At 59.6% G+C, this 20,382-nt stretch overlaps 2 protein-coding genes across 6 annotated transcripts in view; one reads left to right on the top strand and one right to left on the bottom strand.

The window, feature by feature from the left end:
* Syn3 (synapsin III) overlaps positions 1–20,382 on the top strand; it is a 288,914-nt gene that overhangs the window by 112,696 nt on the left and 155,836 nt on the right. The gene's annotated exons all lie outside the window — the stretch shown is intronic.
* Positions 1–20,382, bottom strand: part of Timp3 (TIMP metallopeptidase inhibitor 3) — a 35,650-nt gene that overhangs the window by 4,861 nt on the left and 10,407 nt on the right. Inside the window, exon 2 of the mRNA XM_003462315.5 lies at positions 1,937–2,019. Within this exon, the coding sequence (XP_003462363.1) occupies positions 1,937–2,019 (83 nt within the window). The remainder of the gene's footprint in view (positions 1–1,936; positions 2,020–20,382) is intronic.

Genomic DNA, 20,382 nt, shown 5'->3' with positions numbered 1-20,382 from the left:
CTGCAGGCTGCTGCAAGTCCGGAGCAACGCTGCCAGGTTCCACAGCGCAGCAAGCCCAGGCCACCCTCTGCTTGCTCCCTGGGAGCCCCCACAGCAGGCGGAAGGCAGGTTGGCCACTGCCCCACACTGTTACCTCCCAGTGGGCCCAGGCTTCGTTCTGCACTTTCTGGCCAGAGGACTCTGACGGTGGCATTGCCCTGCGTGTCTCAGCACCTCCTCAGGAGAGGCGGGGCACAGTGTGCTCCCTCGGTGGTCCTGGAGCCCTGCACTGCCACTCACAGCCAGCACTGGGCTGGGTACCAGTGGGTGGGCTCCCCAGCTCTGCAATCCAAACACTGGGTCTGTGAGATGCAGGGGCCTGGGGGTTGGGTGACAGCACACAGAGTGGCACCTGCACCTCTCTCAATGAGATGCATGGCTCTGGGCCTCAGGAAGCAAAATGCAGAGTTTGTGCTGACCATAGTGGACAGCACCTGAGCCCACCAGGGCATGGGGCAGCAAATGGCATCTGTCCTTTAACGGCCCCCCACTGACCGAATGACACAGGAGAAGGACACTGCACACAGGAGGCCTCTGGTCACCACCATCAGGCATCCAGGTCAGAAGGGAGGCTGAGACAGACTCAGGACCCCTCCAGTGGCCGTCTCCTTGTCCTCCCTTGGCACCCAGTGTCCAGGAGGAGCAGCTGTGGGGAATGGGAGCCGGTGGGACACACTCTCCACCTCCACTGTGTCTGATGGGCTGTAGCATTCCGTGCCGCTGCCAGAGGTTGCAGGTGGGTTTTGGGGGTGAGGCTGCTCCTACCGGCTCCTCTCCCACCCACACTGCCCTTGCAGGGCCGCAAAGACATGAGCCGTCTCATGACCGACTCAGCGGCCAGGGGCAGCCGGCCAGGCTGACTCGGTGTTACATAACCGGAGGCTGCGCTGTTTGCAGAGTGGAATCCACAGCAACAGGTCCCACGGACTCAGTGCTTCCAGCCTCCAGCTCGGCATGGACTACAGACCGGGAGGTCAGCCCTGGGAGACCCCAGTCAGACGGCCACACACCCACCAGGTCCACCGAGCACTGCAGGCCCATCCTAATGGCCAGGGAGGACTGCGAGGGCTGAGGTCCCTCGGCCTGGGTAACCCCATCCTGGACATTGGCTTGGTCCCACTTGTTTCTGCTTTTCCAATCTGACAGTCCTGGAGGTATGAAAACTGGGTTGGTGGGCAGGGAACACCAGTGCCCGGTGTTGACGCGGACCCAAGGGTACCTTGCAGCATCTGCCAGCGGCCCCTACTTGGCAATGGCACGCCCTGTGCCTGAGGCCCTTGGGACACCTTTGCCCAGCCCTGCCTAGCTAACAGATGGCAAGACGGAGCCAGAAGAGGGAAGAGGCCAAGGCCAGGGATATGGAGTGGACAGTGGTCATGTGGCTCCTTCCCTGGGCTTTCCACAGGCTCTGTGCTTGGGGGCTGCATAGTGGCATAGTGACACAGACCCTCAGCGATACGGCTCTTCCAGCTGGAAGGCGGGAAGCAGATCAGAACCAAGGGGGAGCAAGGCGGGGCTCCGCCCTGTGGACAGGCTCCTCCTCCAGGCGGACAGGGCTCCTAGGCTTGGCACAGGTTCGGAGTGATGTCAGTGTGGTGTGTGCCAGCCTGCAGCCTCGTTGACAACACAAGACTAGGGCGCCGTGGAGAAAGCTTGCAGGAGCCCCCTCCCCCCTCGAGTGTACATGGCCACCTGCCCCCAGCTGCAGGTTAAGGTATATGGACTGGACAGAGACTGGGGAAGGGTGGGTGAGGACCTGAGCCCCAGGATCCTGGGAACAGGTCCCTGGACCACCACACACCCTGACACTGGGTCAGCAGCCACAGCCGCCCTCCCGCAGGGCCAGCACATGTCCCCCTCCAGCTTCCTGTGGCCAAGACCTCATAAGCGCACTCACCTTCATCTGCTTGATGGTGTAGACCATGGTGCCGAAGGGCCCCTCCTTCACCAGCTTCTTCCCAACCACCTTGGCACGGATCACTGTGGACACAGGACGGACACGAGGGTCAGAAGCCTGGGCACTGTGCTGGTGCTGTGCCCCCTCTCCAAGTGCCCCCCACCACTGAACCCTCCATGGCATTCACAGCAGCGAGGGTCCTGCACGTCCAGTGAGGAGCCACTGGTGGGGGAGGAGAGACAGCGGTCATGGTGTCCTGCTAGGACATCCTCACAGGTCGTCACCCTGCTGTACCTCGAGGGTTCCTGACCCAGCAGCTTCACTGGGCCCCACAGCTGCTCCTGCATTGCCCATTGAATAAAGTCAGTGTCCCAGCCTCTGCTTCTTCCCCCGGACCTTTCCAGGCCACCACACCCACAGCTCCTCATCTGCCACACTGTTCTCCTCATCTGTGGAGCCCCGTGACCAGCCCTAGTACCCAGCACCTGGGCCACAGGCAGGCATTGGGGTCCCAGCTGCTGTGGGGTAGGGGCTCTGTTCCTGGCCTGGCTGCTCCCAGCACCAAGACAGGGTGGGTTCCTCACTGTCCTCTCCCTGGGACAGGACCCCAGCATCACAGTGGCACTTATCTCCCGAGCCCTGGCACTGGCACTGGAGCCCTGAGCTTGTCCCGGATGCAGGTTACATGAGATGAAGGAGAAGCGCGTCACCAGCACCACCACCAAACATGGGACAGGGACACCACGCACGCCCTACACTCAGCTGCCCTGCAGGGGGCCACGTTGGCACTCACCCCCCAGGGACATGCGGGGAGCAGAGGGCAAAGCCACCGCCTCTCCCCACCACTCCCAAAAGACAGTTGAGGCAGTGAGCTCCCCAGCTCTGTGGGAGCGAGGCACCCAGAGCAGTCCTGCAGGTCGGTGAACCCCGTGCACAGGAGCACAGCAGTGGGGCTAGGTGTGCAAATTGCGAACGGCAGAGACCACAACGGCTGGCTCAAGTCAATGTGCCCTAGTGCCAGGAGGCCTGCGCGGGGCAGGGAGTGTCCAGGAACCGAGTGGGCGGGACAGCCTGCGGGGCGGCTGTGGAGTTGGGTCTCCAGCCTTGGAGCAGCCCCTCCTCCCACCCTGCCGTGGAGCAAACACCCCCTGGTTCCAGCCACTTTCTGAGCAGATACTCGAAAAGCCGATGTTAAAAAGAACACCCTGCACATATTTGCACACACATCTGTGCATGAATGCACCAACATGTGTGCATGCACATCCATCCCAGCAGCTCCTGGCCCTACTTCCCGTGTACACGTGTTTCCCAATTCTTTGATGCTCATCTTCCACCTTGACTTGAACCCAGTTCCCTTGTCCACTGGCTGCCACCCAGCTGAGCCAGGCCCTTCCCCTTCCGGTCATCACCAGGCTCCTCAGGACCTCCTTGCCAGGACAGAACCATGGTGTCCACTGGCAGAGTTTACCAAAATTGGAGGCAAGTGGCCATGTCAGGCGGAGGGAGAGAGGCTGCCAGAGCCCAGGCTGTCCTGCTCCTGCTCCTGCTCCTGTGTCCACCTCGGTGCCCAACTGACTGCCGCAGCACCTTCCACAGTGAGCCAGCGTCCTGGGCCAGGCGACTGCTCCCTCCAGGAACAGGCAGGAAGCAGATCTGCCGGCGGTCATCAGTGACCCTCCCAGGTTGACCTCACCTCCTCTCTGGAGGTAACTAAGCAGGGTCTGCCCTTGAAACAGCAGCATCAACCTGTCCACGCTCAGCCCAGATGCCTCCTCAGCCCTCCTGTCCTACAGAGCTGGGTACATCTAGAAGCTTCTGCCCCAGAACCAGCCAGCTCCTTGCTGACCCTGAGTTGGCCTGAATGTGGAACCTTTCCTCTGAGCCTGGTTCAGTGACCACTACGGTCTCATCACAGGAGCAACAGTAGGGTCAGCGCGGCACCATCCCTGCACTCCAGCTCTTTCTTCCTGGACTCTCGGGCTTTCTTACCCAGTGTTTTGAGTGATAGCTACCCAGTGACATGAGGGCGTGGGCACTGGCTTCCGGGCTGGGCCTGGTGCAGTGCCAAGCTGGAGAACCCCTAACCCTCCCACGCTGGGTCTCCTTATCTGTAAAACGCAGCTGAAGCCAACGCATGCTGTGAAGTTTACTCTGAGTGCTAAAGAAGGGCCTAGAACAGTACGGAGTCCCCCAGCCCCACCAGCTCACCATCCTGCTGCTTCCTGACTGCAGCTGACCTGTCCATCCTGCACACTGCAGCCTCAGCCTCTTGAGTTGCAGGAAAGCAAGCTCATTTGGGTGTACCGGCCCGCACTACTGCGGGGGAGGACATGGAAAGCCAGGAGGAAGTGGTTGCAACGTGCTCAGGTGCTGGGACCAGGTGGCCCACCCCATCTCAGGCATCATCTATGTCACCCGTGTGGAGCCCCGAGTGGCCTCGAGCACTAGGCAATGTCACGGTGCATGCGGTCCTGGATAGCCAACGCCAAAGCAGCCCACTGCAGGGGCCAGAGCAGAGCCTCCCTGACGGACACACAGCCTCAGTAATCGGAGCCAGGACCACGTAACGTGCATGAGGCCCAGGTCTCTCCTGGTAGCCCCAGCTGCCTGCGGTGTGAATGGATTTGCTCCTGTGTTCACCTCAGCTTCTCGGCAATGCCAGACATTGGCTGCTCTGTGCTTTCCCTTGGGCCAAGGGTCCTGGCATTCACTGGCCTGGAGGCCACAGGGACCAGGGAGAGGGGGAGTCAGAGTCCTGGCCCAGCAGCAAGCAGCATCTCCAATCAAGTCCAGACCCTGTACCCCAGCCCAGATGCTGATCGGCAGGGTGGCCTGGGGCTGCTTTGGGGAATCAGGACCCCTTAACTCCCGAGCATGGACTCCAGACCCAGTTTCTTCCCACATCCCCCCTGCAAGAGTCAGACAGTGGGACCTGTGGGAACCCAGCCGTGGCCCCCCAGGGCAGGGCCGAGGTCTCTATTTCTGCTGGCTCAGAGGGCGCAGCCGACCCTGCACCTGCCCACTACCAGCTCCAGGCCCCATGGACTGCTCCACCCTGTGTCTGTGCATCCCGAACTCCCAGTCACCCATGCACACGCACACACACACGCACCCTCTGACTGGGGGCAGGATCCCCAGCTCCATCACCCGCAGGTGACTGCTCCCCAGCATGACTGTCATGAAGCCCACAAACCACAAGAAGGTTCCTGCCACCCCGGCAGCATCAGGCCATTAAACATGACAGCATCCGCACAGCATCACATGAACGAGAAGCGGGAACTGCTGTGACCCTGGACATTCCGGAAGACAAGCATGGACCGCAGATTGCTCACATGGAAGGCAGCAAAGGGAGCTGGACCGCTGGTGACTCCCGAGGTCCTGCACGACCAGCCTGAGGGCTGACCTTCAACTCCCTTCCCAAGGTCAACATGGTCTGACACTGCCCTGCCACGGGGACCTCTCAGGAGACAGCAGCTTGCCCCGGGCCAGGCTGGCCACACCGGATGCCCCAGGGCCTCTGCCCCTACTGGGCCTTCTTCCTCCCCTTCTTACCTGGCCGGGGGCTTCCCTGGCCCCTGACCTTGACATCCCTCCACCCCTCGATGGCAGTATGCAGTCACAAGCTTGTTGACTGACTACCTTTCCCCACTAGGTTGTAAGCTTCACAAGACAGGTTCCATCTCCTTTTATCTCTCTCTCTTTTTGGGAGGACTCTACCTCGGAGCAACCAAAGGTGTGCCCAGCACATAAAAGGCAGCTGATTTAGTTTTCTCAATAGATGAAGCCAAATGTGACCTGATGGACTCAGCATCACACATGGCAGGTGATGGGAAATAGCTCTTGTGCAGGCTTCCGTGAATGACCTTGGCTTCCTGGGCCTCACTTAGCATACGCCGGGTAAGGGGAGCTGGGGGGCAAGGGCGCAGCCAGTCCTGCGTCCCCCAAGTCAGGAAGCACAGTCAGAACAATCGCAGCGAGGGCAGGGGTGCCTGGGAAAGCAGTGCCCCACAGGGCCAGGGCCACTGCCCACCTCCCTCCCACAGCAGGCACTTCCTCCGCGTGCTCCTGCCTGGCCGCAAGGCCCTCTCGTTGATGTCCAAGCCAAGGCCAGACGTCCAGATGTGCTCCTGCTCCAGAGAAACAGGCTCCAGTTCAAAGCCTGTCCTAACTCTTTCCGTTCAGTAAAAATATTAATCCTGGTTTTATTTAAGCAGGTTTTTTGGCAAGACATGAACGCCCATGGCTAAAAATAAATGCAAATACACACACAGTCAGAAAATCTGGAAAGCTTCAAATTGTTTCAGCCCAAGTTTCCATCACAGGGACATTGCACACTCCAGGAGGACGCCAAACTCCCCGTGCTCCCAGGGCCTAGGGCTGCACCCCGCTCAGGTCGTGCCTGGACCCCACGTGCCTGTCACCTACCCAGCCTGTCCTGTCCTGTCCTGGGCAGCAGCGGGCCATGCGAGGCGCCCTCACCTCCCAGAAGGATGCAGGACATGGGAAGCACTGGGCTTCAGAAGCCCGCTGTGCCCAAGAGGCAGGGCCGGAGGTCAAGAGGCCTGGAGCTTGGAGACGGCCCAGAAGGAACACAATCAAACGCGCACCCCAGCCCTCACTCATGTCCTAAGCGATGAGCTCAGCGTTCAGCTATGAGAAGCAAGATGCAGGCGCCTCCGCCTAGGCCTCGGCGTGGCTTTGGGGTTAGCGTACTGGACTTCTAGTCGGACTGTGCTAAAGCCAGTGGCCAGCCTTGCCGCCTGGGCCACCAGCAATTCGGGAGACAGACCCGGGGCAGTCAGTTCAGCACGGGCAGAGGCCTAGTGCTGGGAGCAGGACCCCTAGTCCCAGGAGCAGGGACCCCACTGGCCTGCAGAGAGGCCATGGGAAACCAAACCACAGCCCGGTCCGGCCTGGCCTGGTGGCTTTGAAGCAGATCCTGGAGAAGGTGGTACCTCCCGGTCTCTGTACATCAGGCAGGCGGTGGCTCAGGACTGCTGTCCTCATTGGGGTCCTGTGCCAGGGCACCGGGCGCAGCCTAGGCATCACAGCGAGTGGACACCCTCCACAGTACCCAGGCCGCTCAGAGCTACCACCCGCTGCCACTGGGATTCCCAGGTCGCACAGGTGTGAGAAAACCAGGCCCAGACCTTGCCCATCAAAGCCCCAGTCCCACACGGGGTCTCAGAAGCGATCCACTCTGAGGGCCGGATGGGACTCACTGGCCTTTTAAGGAGGCCAGAGTCTGTCTGAAAAAACACAGGTGAAGAATGCCAGCTGCTGCTTTGCTGGGTCCAGGGGTGTAAAGCCAGCCCCTGGGATGTGGGAATCGCTGCCCTGGCTGGCAGCCTGGTGGGCAATGGTGCCCTGGGTGCAGTCCTCTCAGCCCCACGGGAAACACTTCCCAAGCACCCAGGATGCTCCACACACTGCTGGGTGACAGGCACACCTCAGGAATAGTTTACGTGGTCCCCAGGGCTAACTGGCATATTGGCACACATGCTGCTTTGGAGGCTGAGGCAGGAGAGTTCCAAGTTAAAGCCCGGCCTAGTCTTGGTCACTTTGTGAAAGTGTCAAAATTTAAAATGGGCTGGGGACTGAGCTCAACTCGAAGGCCCTCGGTTCAGCCCGCAGCAGAGCGCCACAGTGCGTACACGCACACTCCCACCAAGTAACCTGCAAGAATGTAACGTTATTTCCATTAGAGGTGAAGGGAGAATAAGGGACTTGTCCCAGGTCATGCAGGAGGGCTGAGTCCCAGGATGCAGAGCCAGGAGGACCACCTTGGGCTGCTCGACATCTGGCACATTTGGAACAGCCAGCCTGCAGCCAAGGCCCAGCATGTGGAAAAGGGGAGTTGCCAGGCTGAATCCACAGACTCGATTGTGCCATCAGCCCAGAGCCAGACTCATGGGACCCCGAGAAGTCTCCCGAGGATGCCGTGCCTGCTTGGCTCTGTGGTTTCTCCAAAGCTGCCAAGAGAGTGCAGTGGCCCTGTGTCCACCTCAAGTGGGGCTGCGTGCCTATCGTGACAAAGCAGACATGAGTCTGACCACATGTCGCTGCTGGGCACTAGGACCCATGGCCGCCAGCGTCCACAACACTGGCACCATCCTTGCCCTCACCAGAGCTTTGCCTAAATGACCGTGGTGACCCTGCTTACCCAGGCAAGCTCAGAGGACACGGGGCACAGCTGGTCCCCAAAGCACATCCCAGCCATGGCTCCCACCAACTGCAGTGCAAACAGGGACCAAGGAGCGGGTGGTGCAGGCACCAAGACTCAGTGTCGGCATGGACACTGCCCCAAAAGCAGGGGCACTGCGGGGTCAGGTTCCAGATCCTTTTGGTGACTCACATCCTGCCGCTGAGGCCTGCACTGCTGATGACAGTGCTGCTGTAATCACGACGGCTGTCATCGTCCGTCAGGCTCTCAGCACGTGCCATGTGGACGACCCCTCGGGGCAGGTGCTGTCCACAGCCCCATCTTGCAGCCGGAGGCTGACAGGGCGCAGTGGCCTTCTAGGATCCTCTACCACTCTGCACCCCACGGGTGGTCCCTGGCCACACCACCTTCTGGAAGCATGCTTAACCACACATAAGGACACCCCCAGGCATGGATGGGATGGGGGTGTCAGGATCTCTGAGTTCCATTGCTGAGTCCACCTCAGGGTTCGTAGGCCCCACGTGACTGTGTCTCTGTCCCAGGCCAGCGTGTCCCGTGTTGAACCATTCGTTACTGCTGGGACCCTCCCCTGGGCCTCCTCCTGACTCACTGGCACCCCACAACTAACACGTGCATTTGCTCCCCAGACTATAGAAGAGGTGTTTCCAGGGATGCTGCTGGCACCTCAACACCCAGGATGTGGTCTCGGTGCCCTCTCTGTCTCAGTCCAGCTCCTTGAGCTCTCGTATCACGCTGGCAGGGGCTGGACGCAAATTCCCAGGAGTCAGCAATCAGTGCCGACGTGGACGGAGATGCCCTCTTCCCGATTTGAGGGTGACAGGCAACTTTGCAACTTAAAACCTCACTGTGTTCCCTTAAAAACCAGGAGTGTGGGAAGAAATGGCCTTGATAGTTTGCAAAACAAATTGCATTTCCAGCTTCCAAGGTGATTCAGTAAATAACTACCTACTGCACTGCAGAACCCGCTTGCTCCTTGGAGTGCTGGGAATGGAGACAACTGCACCGGAAGTACGGAGCGGTGCGGGGCCCAGCGTGGGTCTCCTGCTTCCTCCATCTGTTTTCTGTGTGAGCTGACAACTCAGGACCTTCCCAGAGTCCTTGCTTCCACAGGTTAAAGAAGCGGGCCGACAGTCAGGCTTCCTTCCCTTGCCGCCCAGGGTCTGGGCTCATTAGCCGTGAGGTGCCACTTGTGAACCATGCAGCCGCCCCAGGTTCCGCTTTCTTCTTACTGGTGACAGTCCCAGAGGTCCCGGTTCCCTGAGCTGATCAAACCTAAGCATGCAGGAAGGACACCTGTGGACCCCCTCTCTGGCCTGGCCTAAAGTCTTCCTCTGCCTGTCTCTTGGGGTGATTTGATGTTGTCAAGGCTGAGGACAAAAACAAGCTTTGAGTCAGCCTCTCACCGGCCACCAGGTGCACACCTGCACCACCTGCAACGCAGCACCCCGTGCAGGTGGCGATGATGTGGGTCGTGAGCTGATTCGCTGCCGAAGCAACAGTGGCCAGTCCTTCCCTGGCTACACTGTCCTCCCTCCGTTGTCCCGACAGTCACCAATCGGTTTTATCAGCCTGTCCTCATCTCCTTGCCAGCGACATCTACTTCCCAGACCATCAGTCTACCAAACACTTTATCAGTCAGAATGCAAGCAGGCCCAGGGCCCTGCAGAGGCTGAGGCGTATTACCCGGCCCTGGACAGGACATCACGTGGGCTGCCCTGCTGCATAGGCTCCCCTGTCTCACACCGAGGAGGCCACAACCTTCCACCTGCAACCTGTGTCCACTCTGAGCACTGATGATGCTCTGGGAAGGCATCTCCAGGGAGACTTGGCCCCAGCACCTCCTTAGACCAGGTGTGGGGTGGGAACCTCCAAGACCATGATGAGAACATTTGTCACCCTGCCTGGCCCCGGCTTCCTAGCAGCCAGGACGGTGCCCTGATAGACCATATTCTCTCTGCAGCTCTCAGTCACTTCAAGCAACTGGCCTCTCCTGTTTCAGTGTCCTGTGGGGGGACAGGGACATGAGGGAGTCCACCCTCGCCCCCCTCAGTGGCAGCTCCTCACAAAAGCTGCTCTTGAAAACAGGAGGCCGCACCCCAGTGCCAGCCTTGGGCTTCATGCACTCCCGCAGGGTGGACCATGGGCTGCCACCCTGGTCAGCCTCGGCCCCACCCCAAACCCGGCGACGCCCAGCTGGCCACGGAAGTTGCTATTTTTTCAACAGAAGGAATATTTAATACTTCTCACTGGGTCAATATTTTTAACCTTCACTTCCCTCCTCCTCCCTGCCCCCAGGCCCCTGGTTGGGAAAGGAAAATTCTTTTAACAGCAAACAAACCAAACCCTGTGCGGGCCGCAGAGGGCAGCTCACAGTGTTCCAGGCCGATTCCGCTCTGTGCCCAGGGCTGCAGGAAACACCTTGCAGGCCCGGAGGAAGCAGTGTGGGGCGGGTGTCCACGGGGCCTGCGACTGGGCGCCCAGCTTGGGGCTCGTGGATCCCCTGGGGTTTTCCAGTGGGAATTACTTTAACCACCGCCCTGCTGTACAGGACCTCAGCTGAGGGGATTCGGAACGCAAGGTCAAAGGCTGCCTGAGGTCCTGTACCCCAGTTCCACAGCCACCACCGTGGGCGAGAGGCCAAGGAGCCTGGCGGGCAGGATCTCAGCCCTGGCTTCTGCTCTTGGGCAAACCGACTACCTCGCCTCACTGGAAACCAAGGTGCCCCTGGCCCTGAGATGCCACGGCGTGGAAGGGACTCTGCCCCGTGCCCATGTGCCGGTGTCCAGTGGCCTCTTTCCCAGGCTGGGCAGAGGCAAGGCCAAGTCCAAGAAGAGAGCAAAGGCACCACAGGGGGCTGAGCGTCTGCCCAGGGCATGCGCACCACTGCTGAGTGCTCCCCTGCCCGAGGCTGCCCCACTTACCCGCCCCGTGCATTTCCATTTCAGGTCAGGCTGAAGCGAGGGACAGGGACTGGCACCTGCCCAAGCAGCATGAACACCCCAGAGCAGGGCAGGGCCCAGCGCCGGACAGGGAGAGGAAGCGGCCCTAGAAATGCTAACTTCAGGTGGCGTCTTGGGTGTGTTGAGGGGGTGGGGCCTGCCTTCCACACAAGCATGGGCTCGGGAAGGCACCCCAAGGCGCCCAGCATGGCTCTGTGGAGGAGAGGTAAGCCAGCGACCAGCACTGTGTGGGAGGCCAGGCCCAGTCCCATCGGTTGTGATGGAGAGAGACCAAGCCCCTCCTCGAGATGGAGGCCACATGGGACCCATCAGGCGGGTACATGCACCCCACCTGTCAGCCTGTGCAGGAAGGAGGTGCCTATCCTGTGGGAACCACCAGGAGAAAGGAGACAGTACTCTTCTCCATGGCCACCTGCTCAGCATCAGGGTCACTCTCTGACCTCATGTACAGAGCCACGGAGCCACTCACTGCTCTGGCCACAGGGGCATCGCCTGCCCTGTGCTGTCACAGCTCCCCGGCCAAGCAGGGAGGGGCTGAGTGGATGGGAGTAAATCCTTCTCCCTTTTCAGTGGCACACACGAGGAGAGAGCTGGTTCCAACCGACACGTGGTGCCAAGTTCAAGTCCACTACAGGGAGTGAGGTAGTGGTCCCTCTCCCCCTCAGGGATGCAAGGGCCAGCTTGCCTTAGGTATCACCATTTTGTCCTCCTCCTCCTCCCCATGGGAGGGGAGCCTAACAAGACAGCAAGAGTGTCCTCGTGTGACTGCCCCCCCCCTTATGGCCAAGCCACTCAGCTGAGCCCAGTATGACCCTGGGGCATCCAACCCTGAGCACAGATGAGAGGAGGGAGGCCATGACAGCCGCAGAGCAGAGCCACTTTGCAAACACTGTCCCACTCCTGGACCTCTGGCTGCTGGTGTGGACATTCCTGGCCCACGGACCTGCTTCCCCAGCTGAGGTGCATGAGGTCAAACGAGGCCCCACCCAGGTCTGAAGAGCTTGCCAGAGAAGCTTCTTCAAGTTTTGGTGCTTCCTCCCCGGGTGCCCTCTGGGGAGGACTTGCAAGCTGCAGCTGTCCACAAAACGCCGGCCTGCAATGCTCCCTGCCCGCAATCAGCCCCAAAGGACCTTCCTGCTAGAGTGTCAGCCATAGAGCTGGAAGCTCCCAAACCAGTAAGGTTTGGAACAGGGTAGCCGGACCAGATGCTTCGCTGGTGGGAGCCCAGCTTTCCTGCACCCCAGGGCTCATTCTCCAGTGCACTGGCCGATGCAACGTTTCAAAGGCCTTCCAGGCAGTGAGTGGAACAGGGTCTGCACTCCGCTGGGCTTGGGCAGTGGTGACAGACACAGGACAAACAGCAAACAAAGCTCCCGGGAAGGAGTTGGCGTGAGTGGACAAGGACGGCTCCTGCAGGAGGTGACACTGAGTTACATCCCAGTGAGTGTGAGTGTTGGGATCAGGTGTTCAGGGACAGAGGACAAGCTTGAAGGGACAGAGGCAGACGGTGCGCTCTCCTGCTGGAGCCAGAGAAGGAGTCCGATGAGGAGCTGGAAAGCTGCTGCAGGGCTTTGAGCAGGGCACTGCTGAGGTGAGGCTGAACTTTCAAAAGCAAACTCTCACTGCTTTTTGGAGAAACGGGCATCAGGGATGGAGTGAAGGCAAGGGTGCTGCTAACAGTCCTGCCCACTTCCCGGGGCCACCGTGGGCCCCTCAGGAGACACTGACACCCAGACGCCCAGCAGCATGGATGAGGACACGCCAGCACATGCTCTCAGGCCTCTCATGCAAGCTGGAGCCTGCCAGGCTGGCACCAGGCGAGCTGGAAGCAGGACAGACTGTGACCATGGCTCTGCAGCTGTCCAGGCCCAGATGGATTCACAAGCTGACCTCGAGTCCGCTGCAGGCCACGCCTGGCTCTGTGCTGCCGCAGCACCCTGGTTGGGGTGAGCTAACACCCAGCCGTGTGGAGAACCTGACCGGCCCATGCCAGCGGGCACCATGCTCATCCCTGCCTTTAGGACAGGTTTGGGCTGCATGGGACCTGGTGGTTTGTGGAGCTATTTCAGAGTGAACTCAGCAGGATAAAGATCAGCACAAGCCCAGCCCCTGGACCATGCACCACTATGCTCCAACTTAAACAATCACAGGTCCACCCCGGTGCCCTTGCCAGCTGGAGCCAGATGCCCTGGGCACATACCTCAGCCTCTGTGTCCTCTCAGAGGCCATGACAGCGGCAAATCATTGCTGTTGTAGGGACAGGGTGGGCATGCAGTGGGAAGGTGACTCAGGCATTTGCCACCCTCAGGAAGATGAGCTCGGCCCTGAACAGTGGATATCTCAGTGGCCAGCGGTCTGCAGTACATTTCATTCCACTACACTATAGGGCAGTCACATCTGATTCAGAGCCGAGAATTATTAGCAAGATGATAGGCAGAGCACCCAGAACAGAAAGAAGAGCTGAGCGTTGACATTCCCAGTTCCAGCCACTTGCTCTCTGTATGCGAGTCACAGGTGACTGCAAGGGAGAGCCGCGTCTCTGTTCTGCACAGTCCTGGGCCTGCGGGGTTTGCAGTGTCTGCTCAGTGCTTCCATCTTTCTGTACTGTCTCCCTTTCACATGAACAGCATAACAGAACCAGCTGAAGAAAGGACAGGGGAAAAGAGATAAACAAAAAGGCTATGAGAGAATCTTTAAATAACCTAAACTCCCACTACAGAGTCCCAGCTGGACTTGCACTGGGTTCACCTCCGAGGCTTTTCCCAGGGCTAGCATAAACCGGCGGGCGTGTTTCCCTCTTAATGTGTGGGCAAGCTGGGTTCTCCCTCCCAGGACGTTGGTTCCTATAGCGTGGCCTCCACCCTCTCAACAGCTGTGATGTTTGTAGCTGTGTAGCTGCAGAGTGCTTTGCAGAAGCTTCTGTAAACAGGTCTGTGTAAACATCCTCGTGTGTTTATGTTGGTGCATATGCACATATACATACAGATAAATATCTCTAGATGCATATATACAAGCACATATGTGTATACACACGCGTACCCCAAGGCACGTTAGCATCCCTGCCTGATTATTTTCTCTGGATCTAGAAGTCATCATCTTCTCTTCTCAAACCTGTCATTTTAGAAGTCACTGTGTCCAGTGGGCAGATCCTGGGGGTACCATCTCAGGGTGGTGTGCAGCACAGTTGAGAAAGTATTAGATCAAGTTTCTCTGGGCTCCCCCAAACTCACCCCTGCCTCCCCAGGCACTTCCCAGGCAGCCCAGGTCCCAACCCACAGAGGCCAGCTGGTGACCAGACCTGAAGGAAGTCCCATCTGCCTGTCCTGGGCTGCTGCAGCCTGGCTGGACCCAGCCGCCACCTCACAGTGACAAGGCCCGAGGCGATGTCCTGCACTGGGTGGGCCCCAAAGAGCAGTGCTGCGCCAAGACCCCAAGACCAACCCCCAGACAAGGCCACTCTTCTTCTGCGTGCTTGTCCTCCTCCTCCTAACAGCCCCTGCCATCAGCGTCAGTGTTAGTATGCAGCTGGGGTAGGAGCAGCTCTGCGCTCACCGTGTGAATGCAGGCCGCGTCTCCTCTGCCCGGCTGGCAAAGGCATTACCTCAAAACCAGGTCCTGAAGCCAGAGAACCACGGGGGGCGGGGGGGGGGGAATCCTCGGGCTCCTGTGAAGGAAGCCACGCTCAGACCCCCGCTGGGGTAACATGTGCAGGGAATCTGCACACAATGCAAGCCTCCCGCCAGCCTGAATTCAGCACTTACGTTTGGGATGAAAAATCTGTTTGTATCTTGGGGAATACGCATGCAGGCAGTTTTAGAAGGGCGGCCCCCCACCCCGGTCCTGAGAAAGCCTTGGCTCAGCCATGCGGGTCCCAGTGTCCTCAGCATGAGATGTCCCAGGCTGAGCCCTGCTGCACCCCAAGGCACCCTGAGGCCCCAGCTGAAGCTGCGGCATAGCTTCCCGCCACGGACGAAGCTCTAGCCTAGCGCAGGGCATGTGCAGCCCAAGGTGCCTGCTTTCCCACCATTGTTCTTTTATCTGATTATAAAAGTCACGTGACACTGTTGTGAAACTCTGTTTTCCGGGAAATGCCAGCCAAAATTAAGATCATCCAAATCGCATGTCCCAGAGATAGCCGGTGTTGATATTTTGGCACGGAGACACTCAGGTTTTCTGTAAGCATCTATGGACGTGATCATCCTCTTTCCCTTTTTAATAAACCTGCTTCCGTTCCCTCAGGCACACACAGACGGCCCCCCAGCTCCGGTGTCAGCTCGGGGGCGGGGTAAATAATAGCTCTGCAGCATCCAGGTGCTGTTAACGCATGGCCACATTTTAGGGCCCTACCCATCAGCACCTGTGGAGGTGACAGACCCAACAGCACCGACCCAGCTGCATTCCCACCTACTCTGCCAAGCCCAGAGACACCATCTGGAGATCCCTGAGGCATAGCCCATGCAGTGAGCAGTTGCTGGGGGCTGGGAGGGGATGGCACAGGACAGGGCCCTGCTTCTCACAGGGTGGCAGAGGCAGGTGGTGTGGACAGCTGGGGACTAGGCCCCTGAGGCTGTGTCTCCCTAGAACTGTGTCTCTGCTGAGAGGGGCAGTACAGTGACAAGAGGGCTACTGCGCAGTGGCCAACACCTAGCCCAGAACTCCAACCACCCTCTGCCCCAGCCAGCCACATGACCCTGGGCTAGAGCTGCACCTCTCCGGGCCTCTCTTCCCATCCACCCATCTTGTCCTTAGCATACAAGCGTCCTCTGTCTGTGTCCTCTGTGTGGCACCTGTGCCCCTCTTTGGTCTGTCCACTCTAAACCTCCACCTCCCTGGAGGGTCACACGAAGCTCCCACAGTACCCAGTGTAGCTCAAGGACACCATAATGGCTACAGGGGACACAGCCCTGGAGCATGAAGCGTATGCTCCCGGTGCTTGCTGAAGTCCGATGTACCGGGGTCCGAGGCTGCCTCTGCGTCTCCCTCCAGCTGCCCACGGCCTGCATTCCATATGGGCCCCTCCTGCCTCGCAGCAGGGAAAACCGGCCCCGGAATTCACATCTGACTTGCTCCCCCTGTGGGAGGAGCTCCTGGACTCTAGAGCGTCTCTTTCTCCCTCCTCCTGTGTCGATCCAGCCTGGCCCCAGGGGAGCCCAGGCACCACCCTGGGGCTCTTCAGCCTGGAAGCTACGAGCTTCCTAGTCAGAGACAGGGCTCCTGGGGGTCTCAGATTGGTCATCGTGGCTCAGAGACCTCAAGGCCAATTAACATGTCTCCTCCTAATCACCATCATCTGCAGAACAAGCAGTGAGAGAATTAATCAGCACTGTCTGGCAAAATCTGTCGAGCCTCTGTGCCATCCACACCATGCTGCCCATCTACTGCGTAACCGCCTTTGGAGGAGGTGCCTGGTCCTGGCAATGCCCTTCACATTGTCACCCAACCTGGGCAAGTGTGCTACAGAGCAGGATGCTCCAACTAAGCCTGAGTCAGGAAAGCTGCAGGCCAACCTGAACGAAGGTTCCCCTATCCTCAAAGCAAATGGGCTTAGAATGAAAAAATACCAGAGAGCTGGGTGCTGTGGTCCCAGCTGCAACCTGGGAAGTGCCAGGCCGGGGGTGGCAGACAGAACCCACACAAAGGTGGGAGGAACTGCCAGGTCAGTGTCCCGGGGTCTGTCCCAAGAGGCCAGAGCCAGCCGCAAAAGTAGGCTGGCACAGGTGAGGGAGGAAAGAAGGAAGGAAGGAAAGGAGGAAGGGAGGGCGGGCAGGTGGAGGCCATGCCAAAGAGTTTCCTGGGAAGATGGACCATGGGAGATACCCACAGACAGGTCTCTGCTTGGGCCCGAAGGCTGAAGAGGAGGCCGGCGGGGAAACCCAGGTGCTGGCTGCGGCGGGACCCCTTCCTGAGTCCTGAGCTTTGAGAGCAAAGGATGCGGTGTGGGGTGGGACTGTGGAGGAGGGAAGGCAAGTCCCCAGCAAGAATGGAGCCGGCGGAGCACAGCTAAGGCACGCAGCTGGCGCGCTGTGCCAGTACCCGAGAGCTCTGCCCGGGGCCTGGGCATGGCAGGCGCTCACTCTGCGCGTCCTCTCGGGGATGGCTCTGCCTGCATCCACATGCCGCTGGGACCTGAGTGCATTCGAGGCCCTCGGAGTCCGCACCCGGTGTCCCAAGGGCAGCCTGGCAGGTGGCGAGGGAGGAAAGCGGGACAGGAGAGGCAGCTCTTGGAAGGTTTGGCCTCCCGGGCTCAGGTCCTGCCAAGCACGGTGGCCTATCTCTTGCTGTCCCCAGATGCCTCCTTTCTGAGCTACTCTCCAGCCCACGGCCAGGGCTCTACAGCAGCAGAGGCGGGTGTAGCTCAGCACCCCACTCCCTAATGGAGGAAGCAAGAAACAAAGTTCCCCCGACAAGGGGAGACCCTGCGTCGGATCCAGCCTCACCGCAGCCCCTGCGCCTCCCCCCCCCCCCACCTCCAGGAGCCTGGCGCAGCCTCAGGCTATTTATAACTGTGTCAGGAGAGGAGGAGGCAGGAAACGGGGAATCAGGAAGGAGCAGGGAGCAGCAGTGACCCCAGGGGCCTGGAATCCGCTCCCTGCCTGGCCCCTGGTGTCAGAGCCAAGTGACACTGCAGGAATCCGTACCCAGCCCAGATCTTCCTGGCCTTGGTCCTACCCGCTGCTCTGTGCCCTCTGTGCCCGCCATGCTCTCTCAGGGGCCAGTAGAAGTGGCTGCACCCTGACTGTGTCCCGTCAGCCAAGCATCCCGGGGGAAGGTGGCTGAACCAGGATAATCCAGAGGCAAGGCAGAGCTGGGACACAGCCCTTCCACACCACCGTGTAGCTCCTACACTCAGCTGGCAAAGAGGCCCTAGGGTCCCATGTGGGCTACGGTGTCCACCCCTCTGCGCCCAGCCATGTCCAGGGCATGGGGATCCCAGGCGGCCACCTCAGGGCTGTGTGGCCTGAGACACAGCAGCCATGGGACAGGGGCTTCCCTAGCAGCCCGGGAAGGCGAGCCTTTGCCGCACAGGCACCTTCTCGTCAAGGCAGACAGCTCTGTTTGGTTTCCTGGTCGTTGCTGCTGAGCCTCAGCACAGAGGCGAACTCGGGGACCCCACACGGGTGTCCTGACGCTCACAGGGACCCTGGGAGGATGCCGGGCATCCTGGAAGCCGCATGTTCTGCTTTACTCAGATTCCAGGTGACCTGCTATCTGCGGAGTGCCGGGCAGGAGTAGAGGAGACCGGGGAGGTGAGCTCCAGGCTCAGATGCCCGAGGACCAGGGCGGGGACACGCCACCACGCCCCTGATGCTCAGGACCCTCTCTCCGCTGTGCCTGTGTCCTGGGCCTTCGGATCACACACAGGTGCCACATTTCCCTTTCCTCAAACTCTTCGTGGCGAACACGACATAGGCACCCAGTGTGGACCTGGGGCCCCACAGAGCCTGTGTTAAAGGCCGGTGGTGCTCACCATGCCCCCCCCTCCCGCCAGAAGGCCCGAGGCCTCTGAAGCTGAATCCGAATTGCCGCTTTCCTTTATTAGGTTGATGATTTCTGCTATTTTATCACAGTGGCAGGAAGCTGACCAGCACAACAGGATTTCAGAAGCCAGGTACAAGTCCTGAGCCTGGCAGACACTGGCCTTGAAGCTCACTGTTCCTTCACGCTTTCCTCCTATCCTCCCCAAGGCTGCGGCCACCTCGGCTTGGCAGGCCGGCCTGTGGCTTTCCTGCATCACACACTGGGTTCCTGGAGCTTCTTGGGGAAGCTTTAGAAGCATGAGGCCTACAGGCTACTACACCGCAGGGCTTCCTGGGCCGGACCCGAGCTGTAAGCATGTTCCAGGACGACCCGAGTCAGCTGGGGCTGGCAGTGGGCTTGGGCAGCGAGGAGCTAGATCCTCCCACAGGACCCAGGACAGGACGCAGCTCCTGATCTCACAGCCCGCCTGGACACCTCGCCGCTTCCCAGGGCAGCACAACGGCAAGGCTGCCTTCAGGTCACAACCTGCAGCCTGATGTTAGGGCGGCCCGGCCTGGCCCGGCCTGGTGGTAAATTTTGAATCCACATGGAACTGGAGTCTGCAGGGTGCTCCAGGGAACATCAGAGTCCTGATGATTGGGCGAAGAAAGGAATTCTCATCTTCCTACCCTGGCAAGGGCACAGGCGGTGTGCCAGAGTGCAGGGGCAGGCAGAGCCTGCCCGCCCCAGGGAGTCTGTGTCTCAAGACAAGAAAGCAGACAAGCAAAGAACTCCTGCAGGGAAACTCAGATAACCCCGCTGAAAGTCTTTCCTACAGAGCACCGAGCCTTCCTGGCAGAGTGCTCCTCCAGTGACCCATTTTCAATATTTGTTTACTTCTGCCTCTCACTGGCGTTTACTGAGCACCTAGTAAGTGTGACAGCTCGTGGTCAGGAATACCGCTGATTTCCAGGCAGCAAGGCTATTCTTGGTTTCCCGATGTCTATTTAGAGAGTGTTAATCCTCTCTGCCTCCCCCCCTGCAATTAGACACATTCCACTTTCCAGCCTCGTAGGCTGACCTCGCCCAACCGGGCAGGCAGAATGGACAAGTGTTCTCCTGCCCTGCTCTGCTTGGCCAGGAATCTGGCCTTGCTGGGTGAGACGGCCTGGGAATCAGCCAGGCCCAGAAGAGGGGCCCGCTCGACCTGGACCCGTCCTGCAGCAGCCCTGGGGTCTGCTGTTCCCTTCCCTCCCGGAGCGCAGAAAGCAGACAGGGCTGGGGACCAGGGGAAGAGTGAGCTGGGGGGCATCGATGGGGGTGCGTGGGCCATGCGGCAGCCCCAGCTCTGCACAGCGTAAGGCCTGAGCTCGACTTTCAAGGGGTTGGAACCTGAGCCCACACCCCAGCACTGGGAGCTGGCCGCAGGCCGGGCAGGCCGCCCGCCTTGCCAGGTCCCGAATTCTAGCCTTTAAAGGGGGCGTCTGAGGTTGATGACAATGACAGTGATGTGACGACCCTGACACTGGGGTGCACAGTGAAGAACAGAGGGCGTGCGTGTGCGCATGTGTGTGTGTGTGTGTGTGTGTGTGTGTGTGTGTGTGTTTGTGTGTGTGAAGCTCCTGGAATGGCTGTCGGGAAACGTTAGCTGTCTCCATGTCCATCTCCCGACTCAGTCCCTCCGCACGCGCACGCAAGCACTCGGGTAATAAGTTTAAACAAGAGGCGTCTGCCCATAAAAATGACTGCAGATGCTAAGCGCTGCCATGTGCTCACACATCTCCCCACTCCAGCTCTTGGGCTAACGTGCACCTCTCTCTGAGCCTCAGTTTCCTCTCTGTCCC

The sequence above is a fragment of the Cavia porcellus genome, unplaced genomic scaffold (assembly GCF_034190915.1).
Source record: "Cavia porcellus strain 051 isolate PalLab524CR breed Dunkin Hartley unplaced genomic scaffold, mCavPor4.1 scaffold_8, whole genome shotgun sequence".
NCBI lineage: Eukaryota > Metazoa > Chordata > Mammalia > Rodentia > Caviidae > Cavia > Cavia porcellus.
This window is presented reverse-complemented; position numbering and strand designations above follow the sequence as displayed.